At 41.4% G+C, this 12,145-nt stretch overlaps 1 protein-coding gene across 1 annotated transcript in view; it reads left to right on the top strand.

The window, feature by feature from the left end:
- ADGRB2 (adhesion G protein-coupled receptor B2) overlaps nucleotides 1-11,319 on the top strand; it is a 256,805-nt gene extending 245,486 nt beyond the window's left edge. The window contains 5 exon segments of the mRNA XM_032227776.1: nucleotides 5,468-5,572; nucleotides 8,721-8,778; nucleotides 8,987-8,994; nucleotides 9,898-9,921; nucleotides 11,151-11,319. Coding sequence (XP_032083667.1) covers nucleotides 5,468-5,572; nucleotides 8,721-8,778; nucleotides 8,987-8,994; nucleotides 9,898-9,921; nucleotides 11,151-11,312 — 357 coding nt within the window. The 3' untranslated portion in view covers nucleotides 11,313-11,319.
- The last annotated feature ends 826 nt before the right edge of the window (nucleotides 11,320-12,145 follow it).

Raw genomic sequence — 12,145 nt, 5'->3', positions numbered from 1 at the left:
TTTTGCTCAGATTCTCATTTCTAGATCTGCTGGGGGGCAGCAGGAGGAAAAAGAAGTCAGGAATCTACATTATAGGGGGCATTTCTTCTAATGCAGAAATGAGCATGTGCTGTTTTTCTAATATAAGCTTTCCCTTTCTCTAATAAATTTCAGTTATTTTTTTGCCAATATAAGCATTTTGGGTTCATTTTCCCAAATACCTGCATTTCCTAACATCTGGGTTAGGAAACAGCTTTGCAAAATTCAGAAAAAAAAACATGAATATTAAGAGATGGTTGCATTATAGTTTGCGTCTTGGTTCTGGAAATAAGCATTCATGAAATCTGGAATAAATGCAAAGTAAACATTTTTCAGCAAGCCCGGAGAAAGAGCAGCATCCTTCACCTTCAGCTCAGTGCTCAATTTTATTTATTTTCTCAAACCATACCCATCTTGTTTCTTCTCTCCCCCCACTTTTCTTCTCTGCAATTGCACTGAGCTGTGGGGAAAAAATTTGACCACATTTCTGGATTGATGCAGGGCAGAATGAAGTATTTGTCTCAACTCCTATTAGCAAAATTTCAAATTTCAACTCAGACAAAATGCAAAACCTTCAAAACCAGGAAGAGCAAAAGTGGGATTGATTCCAGAGTTGCTATTCAGCAGATTCTGACCAGTTCTGGAGAACCGGTAGTGGAAAATTTGAGTAGTTTGGAGAATCGATAAATACTACCTCTTACTGGCTCCACCCCCATCTATTCTCTGCCTCCCGAGTCCCAGCTGATCGGGAGGAAATGGGGATTTTGCAGTAACCTTCCCCTGCAGTGGGGAAGGAATGGAGATTTTGCAGTATCCTTCCCCTGGAGTGGGGTGGGAATGGAGATTTTACAGTATCCTTCCCCTGGAGTGGGGAAGGAATGGAGATTTTGCAGTATCCTTGCCCTGGAGTGGGGAGGGAATGGAGATTTTACAGTATCCTTCCCCTGGAGTGGGGAGGGAATGGAGATTTTGCAGTATCCTTGCCCTGGAGTGGGGAGGGAATGGAGATTTTACAGTATCCTTCCCCTGGAGTGGGGAAGGAATGGAGATTTTGCAGTATCCTTCCCCAGGAGTGTGGAGGGAATGGAGATTTTACAGTATCCTTCCCCTGGAGTGGGGAAGGAATGGAGATATTGCAGTATCCTTGCCCTGGAGTGGGGAAGGAATGGAGATTTTGCAGTATCCTTCCCCAGGAGTGGGGAGGGAATGGAGATTTTACAGTATCCTTCCCCTGCTACGCCCACCAAGCCACACTCACCAAGCCATACCCACAGAACCAGTAGTAAAAAAAATGAATTCCATCACTGGTTGATTCCCAGATACATTCCTCAGTAATCCAGAAAATGAATAAAACTAATTCTTGTCCCTGAATACTTCCTAATCTAGCCTGACTGTGAATGTCTCCTGGAATCAGGCATGCTTTTGCACTGTTATAGGCTCAACTCACCTGGACAAAGTAAAATGTTTATGCATGCAAATTCTATGCAACCTTCTTACCAGATTGCCCTGATAAAATCAGGGCCCAAGAACTAAAAAAAAGACATGTGAAGTTGCTTTAATGTAGTTTCCATTATTGTTCTTTACCTATAGACATAATCTTACTGGATTAAAGCAATTAGGCATAACTGAAGATATATTCTGCAAAGTGCTAGGGTGGATTTATTTTAACCTTCTCCCTGCCAACCAAAGTTTCCAAGCTCCGCTGTCTCTTTGCCCGGTGGAAAGCAGCCTCTTTCTCCTGGGAATCCAGACATTCTACCACAGTGCACCTTGTGATGAAGCTGAGTAGGGCAGTGGCTCTTTCATACTTGCACGGGAACTAAGCATTTGGCAATTAGGCTAAAGACTAAAATGAAATGGGTTAGAAGTCAATGGGTAGCAAAAAAAAAAAAAAAAAAAAACATTCTCCCCTCCGCTTGCTGGGTGTGGCCATCTTCTAGGCATTTTTTATCCATGTTGTAGGTTTAATTTTGTTCCTCCAAACGCCTTCTGTGCATTTTGATCCATGTTGTAGGTTTAATGTTGTTCCTCACTGCTGCTTTCTGTATCTTATGTTGTTATATGTTACCAGTCTACTGATCGTTATGCTTTATGATGGGTGTTACTGTTGGCAGTGTTCTGGAATATCTGTTTATTGATTGCTTTGTTGCTTATTTGTTATATTTGTGTGCTTATGAATCCTTTCAAACTCCCTTCAACAAAAAGCACACAGTACAATAAAACATCCACGGTAAAGAATGCTCACTAAGCTCGATAATAATGCAAAATACAATATCGCCAAAGTAAAATAAAACCAAATGATACCAACCATGGGTACACAATTCCCAATGTACAGGTAGTCTTCAACTTATGGCTGCAATTGAGCCCCAAATTTCTGTTGCTAAGCAAGGCATTTGTTAAGTGAATTTTGCCCCATTTTTGACATTTCCTGCCACTGTGGTTCTGTGAATCACTGCTTGTTATTATTAAGTTAGTAACACAGTTGTTAAATGAATCTGGCTTCCTCATTAACTTTGCTTGTCAGAGGATCGCAAAACAGAATCACATAACTCTGGGACACTACAACCGTCATAAATAGGAGTCAGTTGCCAAGTATCTGAATTTTGATCATGTGATCGTGGGGATGCTGCAATGGTCGTAAGTGTGAAAAACAGTCATAAGTCACTTTTTTCAGTGCTGTTGTAACTCTGAACGGTCACTAAAAGAACAGTTGTAAATTGAGGACTACCTGTATGGATGAAAATCAATCCCAAAGGACCTTTCAAAAAACTTAGTTTTCCAGTTTCTGGGGGACTGTTTCCAAGTTTAAGTTTCTCATTTCAGCCTATCACCCAGGGGTGGGTTGCTGCCAAATTTACTACCAGTCTCAACCTGCCCGCCCACCCATGCTTGCTTCACTTGCAGGTGCGCCAGACGGGCGCAGTTCAATGTAAACTGTTCTTTGCGCATGCGCAGAGCAATTTACAATGAACTGTACACGGACAGTCACTAAAAACCAAAATGGTGACAGCCCAGCAGTGGCGAAGGAACAGGTTTGGGGTGTGTGGCAGGCCTGAGTCACTGCCGGTTCTGCGACCCAGGCCTGAATTCCACTACCGGTCTGGTCAAACTGGGCTGAACCGGGAGCAACCCTGCTATCAGCTCACGAAATGGCATGGGCCCCTTTGAATTGTTTGACTAGACCTACTTTTAGTTTGCTAAAAGCACTGCTGCCCCAATCTCATAGGAAAAAGATTTTTGAGTGGTTTATTCACAAAACCTCTGAGCTTCAGGTTTACAATCTGAAAAAGGCAGATCCCAAGAGAAACACGTGATGGGGAGAGGAGAGAAGAACAAGAGCATGCTGAAGCCAATCTTTGATTCTTACAATTGCCAGGTGTAATGCACCTGAAAACTATTCTTCCCCTCCTCCTCATCATCATCACAGAAGAAGACAGGAACAGTTCAAGAAGAACATATCCCAAAACCATTGGTCTTTCATCTCAGCCAGTCGAAGAGCCTTGTCTGAGAGAGGAAGCCTGGCCTGATCCTAATGTTGGACGAAAGGGGAAGAAACACATAACAGTTCAAGGATGTGTTTGCCTTCACATTGCAGTCTTCTCACAAAAGTCAGAAGTTTTGATAGATCTTTAGAGGTTCAGATCTCATTTTACCAAAATCTTAGGAAGCTCAAGAGGTTGATGTGCTCCCAGGGGATGATCTCTTCCTCAAATTCTCAGCAGATTGTTTCTGCTTTCTCCCAAGATACCTTCAGGGCTGGTCAATTGTATATTTTAATAAAACAAAATTCCCTTTGGAAAATTAGGCAGTATCTCTAGTTACGGTCCAATTATTTTTTGCTTGTGCAACACCACTGTTGGGAATTCACAACACAATAGTCTTTCAAAGTTATCCTGGGTTGGTTACTCCCAGAAATAATAAGCAAAGGCTGACATAATCCATGGGGGTCCTTCAAACAATCTGCAATTTACTAACAAAAAACCCCTCATCTCCAGCCAACAGTTGGCAAGAGGAAAAAGCTCTCCATCCCAACTCCAGATGTTGTTTGTCTTAAAAAATAAAAAACTTGACATGAAAGAACATGTAGAGTAAGGAAAAGCCATGCATGAACCAATGGTAGGAAAGGAGGGGAAAGGATTAACATTAAGGGAATTGGTCCACTCATGAGTTTACCAAGTTACCATGAAACCTCTATAAAAAAAATGTCTCTGGAGATTCTCAGTCATCCAGGTCATGGTTGTTCCTAAGGTGCTTTTTCAAGAGGCAACTGGGCTTCCTTGTTTTTCTTTGAGGATGTCTCACTTCTCATTCAAGAAACTTCTTCAATTCTGATTTGAGGGTGGGGAATGGACAGATGGTCATTTGCATTCTTTCAGAGCAGGCTTGTCAAACTGGCGGCCCATAGGCTGGATGCATTGCATGCAGGCCACACCCACCCCAGCTCTGTAAAAACAAAAAAAAACCCATCACGATAGGTCATGATAGGTCACAATATGTCACATGACACAATCAAGTTTGACACCCATATTTTAAAGAGTCATTGAGGCCATCTGTATCACTGTAAAAGACAAAGACCACTCTTTTGAAGACAGCAAAGTCCACATTTTGGACAGAGAGGACCGCTGGTGTGAAAGAGGGGTCAAAGAAGCCCTCTGTGTCAAAATTAAGCAACCCTCTCTCAACAGAGGGGGTAGGATACAACATCATCTATCTCCAGTCTACAACACAGTCCTTTCAGCAGTTCCGAGAAGGCTCCACACCCATTTGCACCACTCAGGTGACGCTGAGGATACAAATAAACTTCCTAGTGGCCTCAATGACTCTCTAAAAGAATGCAAATGACCAGCTGTCTGCAAGGATTATAAATCCTTCCATTCCCCACCATCCAGTCAGAGCTGAAGAAGCTTCTTGGATGAGAAGCAAAACGTCTTCAAAGAAAATCAAGAAAGTCCAGTTGCCTCTTGAAAAAGCACCTTTGGGACTCTACAAGAAAACAACCAAGCTCAGAGAACACCAAGAACTCCACAATTCAACTCTAAGCTACAAACATTCTCTTCTATCAGTACTTTGAAGTTGTTTGCCCATCATAAGTACTCATGCCCATTTTTCGTAGGCATCCTACAGCAGGGAACCGGGAAACATACAATGGGAGCTTTCTAGATACCCTCTTGAAGCTTAGCTCAGCCATCACCTTTCTAAGAAAGGGAAAGTTTTGACTGAGTGTCGACATCCAGCAATCTGAACGTCCCCTTGCTTAGAAAGTTGATGGCTAAGCTAAGCCTCAAGAAGGTTATCAAGGAAGCTCCTGTACTTGATTCTTCTTTCATTAGCCACACATTTTGGGTGAGAAGATGTGAGGGATAGAGCTCTTCAAGCCAAACATTGATCTCTCTTTTCTCTTCTCTCTCCCTCCTTTTGTCTTGGGGATTCCTACTGTGAACCTTTGCAGAAAGTTATGCACACAAAGAAACGCCATTCAGAGCTCTACCACGAGTTGAATCAGAAATTCCACACCTTGGATCGGTATCATGCTCCAGCCACAAATGCTTCAAAGGTAAGGATGGGAAGACAGGAATAAAAAGTCCTCAATGAGGTAAAGAAGGTGTCTCAAAAGAGCTGCAGGCTTAGAAGCAGGTTTGACACTTTTGAAAGAAAGTCTTGGAAGGGAGCACTGAGCTGACTGAGCCCAACCCTTGGCTCACTGCAGGACTCCAAATGAGAGTATTCCTAATTGTATAGATTTCTTGATCACAGCGCAAGACACATTAAATGCTCAGCCACTATTAATGCAAGAGAAAAATGGCTGACTAGCCTCTTTCTGAACCCATTCAAGTTAGGAAACTTCTCATCTTCTCGGTATAGATGGTCCTTGACATAGGACCACAATAGAGACCAGAGTTTCCATGGTTAATCAAAGTAGTTCTTAAATGAGTTGTTCTCTGTGTCAGGTATGCTTCATTCAGTATCCAAGAAAGAAAACCCCTAATTCCATTTGAATAGAGATAAAGGTACTTTTACTGGATATGAAAACAGCGAAAGTGAAGCAAGATCTGAAGCAAAAAAGCGCGAACTTGTACATATCAAACATTTACACAAATCCCTCCCTCCAGTTACTCCAACCCAATGTCCAATCTCCTACTCCCAAAGGTATCATGTGGGGCAATTATGAAGGGAATCCAGAATTCCCCATTGACTTCGCTTGTTGGAAGCCTGCAAATAATGCAAATAATGATCACATGACCATGGGATGCAGCAAGCATCATAAATATATGCTGGTTGTCAAGAGCCCAGATTTCGGTCATGTGACCATGGGGATGTTGCAAAGATTTTTAAGTGTGAGGACTAGTTGCAAGTCACTGTTGCCATTGTAACTTTGAATGGTTCCTAAATGAATGGATGAATGAATATGTTGAGGACTTCTTTGAACACCTTTTATGTGTAGCCCTCAAGGTGGAGGAAATAATGTAATTGATGCAAAGCATTCAGTTTAAGAAGGGACACAGTGGCTCAGCTGCTAAAATGCTGAGCTTGTTGATCAGAAAGGTTGGTGTTCATTGATTCGAATCCCTGGTGCCGCATAACAGAGTGAGCTTCCGTTACTTGTCCCAGATTCTGCAGTTCGAAAGCATGTAAAAATGCAAGTAGAAAAATAGGAACCACCTTTGGTGGGAAGGTAACAGTATTCCGTGCACCTTCGGTGTTTAGTCATGCTGGCCACATGATCATGGAGATGTCTTCGGACAGTGCTGGCTCTTTGGTTTTGAAACAAGAGATGAGCACCGCCCCCTAGAGTCGGGAACGACTAGCACATATGCGTGAGGGGAACCTTTACCTTTACTAAAGCTCTTCTCTCAGGCCAAGTGTCTAGAATTTACACAACCTGTAGAATAAATGGTTGGATTTCTTGATTTTTTTAAAAACAAATGAGCGAGTTACTTTGTTAAAGAATGATTTTAAGATGCATTTAATCCAAAAAAAGATTATCTTTGGAGTGTCTTGAATATCTCAAGTAGTATGTATAGTAAGTGCTGGATTTCAGCATCAATATGCTGGGAGTGTAAAATAAAAGAAGGGACAGGTGGTTTTAGCCTATTCCAGAATGCAGCTTTTTGGTTCAATAACAATAAGTATGCTAATAAAGAAAAAAAATAAGGTTTGCTAATGTGATATTGAATTATATATCAAATATTACAGTTTATTGATGTATGAAGAACTTATTGGACATGGGCTATAACTAAAAATTAGTTAACTTTGATGGACAACTCCACCTGATTTTAACATTTGGATTGATGAATTGTGCTCAGTCTTCCACTATGTTCTGGTTACTACAGTACAAAAAAGAAGCTGGGACCATAGAAAGACTGCAGAGAAGAATAACCAAGTTGATAGGCAATCTGGAGGTTAAATCGTACAATGAACAGTTAAGGGAACTAGGTATGTCTAGTCTAATGAAGAGAAGGACTAGGGATGACATGATAGCAATCTTTGAGTACTTCAGGGACTGTCACCAGAAGAGGGGTCAACCTATTTTCCAAAGCATCTGAGAACAGGACAAGGAGTAACAGATGGAAGATTCTTAAATAGAGATCCAAATTAGAATTAAGGAAAAAATTCCTGACAATGAGAACAATTAATGAGTGGAACAGCATGCCTCCAGAAATTTGGATGCTCCATCACTGGAGGTTTTTAAGAAGAGACTGTAATTAATCTGGAATGGTATAGGCTCTCCAGCTCAAGGAGGGGATAGGACTAGAAGACCTGCAAGGTCCCTTCCAATCTGTTCCTCTATGTTCTATGAATTTGTATGTCACTGAAATAGAGGAAAGATTAGGTAGGTAGGTAGGTAGGTAGAGGGAGAGGGAGGGAGGGAGGGAGGGAGGGAGGGAGGGAGAGAGAGAGAGAGAGAGAGAGAGAGAGAGAGAGAGAGAGAGAGAGAGAGAGAGAGATGTTTTCATATATTTTCACGGGTGTAGGTATGCTGGTCTTGTTGTATTTGAGTCTTTTCCCATGTAAGATTGAGATTGTCTTGGCAACATTTCGGCGAGGTCTCACTCGCCATCTTCAGGCTGGAAACACCAGCCTGAAGATAGTGAGTGAGACCTCACCGAAATGTTGCCAAGACAATCTCAATCTTACATGGGAAAAGACCCAAATACAACAAGACCAGCAAATATATACATACACACATACACACATACACACATACACACATACACACATACACACATACACACATACATACATACATACATACATACATACATACATACACCATACCAAGAACCATCAAGATTCAGTTTGTTGCGTAAGGATTCAAATGATTTATTTGCAAATTCTGAAAGGAACTGAAAATATTGCAACACAGCAGCAGCCATGAGGTGACCACGCTCGCCACCTCCTGCACCTCAAAAATAATTAGACCTCCCCGAAAATAAGGCCAAGCGCTTATTTTTGGGGTCAAAAGAAAATAAGGCCCTGTCTTATTTTTGGGGAAACACGGTAGTGACTTGAGGACTACCTCTAGATTAAAAACAAACTAAATGCATCCACACCCACAAATGTACATTATATTTATGTGACAAGGGAATTGGACTTTTACAACAAGAAATGTCTAACGTTGTGTGACTTTGGCTGAATTGATAACAAGGTGGAATGAAATGGGGTAGACCTTAATGCTACTCATTTGGGTTCTTTTCATGCAGAGAGAAAAGCGGTGGAGTGTCTCTTCAGGAAGTGGTGAAAAGAATATGACCAGCGTAAGTATTCTTTGAAGAGACAGGAAAGACATATGCACCACGCAAGAGGAGATAGAGACACCCTGAAGTCAAACTCAATTCACACCAGCTTCAGCCAGGCAGTTTTCTTGGCACTAGGACAAAAGTAATTAGCAATTTGCCTGGCAGCCTTTTTTTCACACATGGCTTCCCTGCTATAAAGATTTTCACTACACTTCGCTTCATGTAATGAGTGAAGCCAGCCATAGAGCTTCTCCCATAAACCGTAGTTCAGTGTATCTTGAATTGTGGAGTCCTCTCAGCTTGGTTGTTTAGAATAGAATGGAATGGAATGGAATATAGAATCAAAGAATAGAATAGAATAGAATAGAATAGAATAGAATAGAATAGAATAGAATAGAATAGAATAGAATAGAATAGAATTCTTTATTGGCCAAGTGTGATTGGACACACAAGGAATTTGTCTTTGGTGCCTATGCTCTCAAAATACAAGATACATTCATCAAGAATCATAAGGTGCAACACTTAATGGCAGTCATGGGGTACAAATAAGCAATCAAGAAACAATCGATATCAACATAAATCGTAAGGATACAAGCAAACAAAGTTACAGTCCTGCAATCATAAGTGGGAGAAGATGGGTGGTAGGAACAATGAGAAGACTAATAGTAATAGTAATACAGCCTTAGTGAATAGTTTGACAGTGGGGAGGGAATTATTTGTTTAGCAGAGTGATGGCATTTGGGAAAAAACTGTTCTTGTGTCTAGTTGTTCTGGTGTGCAATGCAGTGCTCTATAGCATTGTTTTGAGGGTAGGAGTTGAAACAATTTATGTCCAGGATGTGAGGGCTCTGTAAATATTCTCACAGCCCTCTTTTTGACTCATGCAGTGTACGGACCCTCAATGGAAGGCAGGTTGGTAGTAATTGTTTTCCTGCAGATGTTTACTTGCAGATGTTTCATTTACTCAACTAGGTTACATATTCAGTACTAGTGAGTGTGGTATCTGGTCCCTGTTTATGTACAATAGTTTGCCCTGGTAGTGTTGGTGAGGGTGTGGTTTTCTCCTCAGCAGTTTCTTGATTAGGGTTTTGTTTTCTATGTTGTTTGCCTGGTGTTAATCCCTGCTTCTCTGAGTGTGTAGAGTCCTTGGGCCTTTCCAAGCTTGGTTGTCTGCTTCCAAATATTTAATTACACAACTGCATCAGTTCACTCCTTGATTATATAAAGTGGAGTTTGCACCCTGTTTATATATAGTAGCTTGCCTGCCAAAATCAATGGGTGTATGTGTGGTTTTCTCCTTGATAGTACTTTCATTGAGATATTGCTTTCTGATTTCTGCTGCACAGAGTATATTCTGGTCTTTTCATTTCCTTCAGTTTTATTACTGTCTCTTCTGAATGATATGTAAATGTGGTTTATCTCTATGTGTCTACTGATGGCTGACTTGTCTGAATTGCAAACTCCAGAAATTACCACCAGTTTGGGATTTAGCTTGCTCTAGGATAAGTAGTGATTAATACCAGATAAACAATTAAAGAGAAAAACCACACACCCACAAATACTGGCAGGGCAAACTACTATATATAACTAGAGAGCAAAACTCCACACTCATGAACAGTGATAATTGAGTAGTTGGGTAATGAATTATCTGCAGGCAAACAACCAATCTCAGAGAGCACCATGAAATCCACCAGTCAATCCTGAGCTACTTATATTCTCTTCTTTTGAAATCTGTTTTTGTAAGACTTTATGAAATTTCAAGAAAAAATAAAATGAAAGAGGAAAAAATAGGGAACAAAAGATCAGAAAAAGAGCAAAACCAACAGTGCAGGAAAGAAAAAGAGAGACAGGGAGGAAGAGGGGAAAAAAGGAAAGGAAAGGAAAGGAAAGGAAAGGAAAGGAAAGGAAAGGAAAGGAAAGGAAAGGAAGGAAGGAAGGAAGGAAGGAAGGAAGGAAGGAAGGAAGGAAGGAAGGAAGGAAGGAAGGAAGGAAGGAAGATTGATTCCAACTTTCTTAGATTATATTAACCACTATAATTTTACTATAAATGATAATATACAGTATTTCTATAATCATAAACATTATAATTATCAAATTTTCAAATTAAAATGTCACTTCTTTCAGAATGAAGCAGAAAATCCTATAGTGATTTCCAAGTAGAAGCAAACCTAGGCAAAGTATTGTTTAAGAAAAGCAATCATTTCCACCATTCTTCTAGTAGAATCTTGAGTTGTATGAACCCAGCTCTATCTGAAGACAGAGTATAATGAATGTGGGGAGGTTTTGACCAAAGAGCATTGAGCACCTTCAGTTACCAACTGAATAGATGGTGTTGTTTCCATCCTGAGTCTCCTTCCTCTTCTCCTTCTTCAGCAAGAGGTAACCAGCCCAGAGAATCAGCAACAGAAGCAAAAGTCTTGGAGTACCTTCAAGGCCATGACACTGAGCTCCCTGCCCTCCAAGCCACGGGAGAAGCTGGAACTGCACTCGGCCGACTGGGAAAAGCATTGCATGAGCCTGGATCTGTCAGAGGGCGACTTCCAAACAGAAGTGTGAGCCTCGTGGACTCTGTGACTTAGCAGCCTATAAATATATATAAATATATATATATATATATATATATATTTTTCACACTGACACTTTGGAAAAATCAAGGAAATCAGGACAGACAAGAGTTTCTTCCCCTTCTGGTGTTTTTCTGGGGAGACTATTTTTAAAACTCAGCCCTCTGTTTAGACACACCTCAAGGAGGAAGGTGAGGAGCACCACAGATGCTGGGCTACTGCCCCAGCTGCCAAGCAGGTGCAGCCATGCTCACCTTCCCACACACCTTTCTCGGCTCTCTTCTGCATCACTACGTCTCCTACCTCCCCCCCCACTCACTCTTCCAATTTCCCCACTATGGTTCACTGCTGGGACACAAAACCCAATCGTATTCATGGGTCTCCATTTGCCCCTCCCACAGGGCAAGGGGGGTGGCAGGAGATCCTCCCCTTTTTATGGGGTAGAGAACCTTTCTTCCTTCCATCCATCCATCCTTTTCATTCTTTCACCTCTTTCTTTTCTTTCCTTCCTCCCACCCTCCTTCCTTTTCCCTCCCTCTTTTGTTTCTTCCTTTTTTCCTTCCTTCCTTCCCTCCTTCTCCTTCCTTCATTCCATCCATCCTTTTCATTCTTTCATCTTTCTTTTCCTTCCTTCCTCCCTCCGACCTCCCTTCCTCTTCCCTCCCTCCCTCTTTTGTTTCTTCCTTTTTTCCTTCCTTTTTCCTTCCTTTTTTCCTTCCTTCCTTCTATCCTTCTCCTTCCTCCCTTCCATCCATCCTTTTCATTCTTTCATCTTTTTTCCTCCCTCCCTCCCACCTCCCTTCCTCTTCCCTCCCTCCCTCTTTT

The sequence above is a fragment of the Thamnophis elegans genome, chromosome 12 (genome assembly GCF_009769535.1).
Source record: "Thamnophis elegans isolate rThaEle1 chromosome 12, rThaEle1.pri, whole genome shotgun sequence".
NCBI classification, from domain to species: Eukaryota; Metazoa; Chordata; class Lepidosauria; order Squamata; family Colubridae; genus Thamnophis; species Thamnophis elegans.
This window is presented reverse-complemented; position numbering and strand designations above follow the sequence as displayed.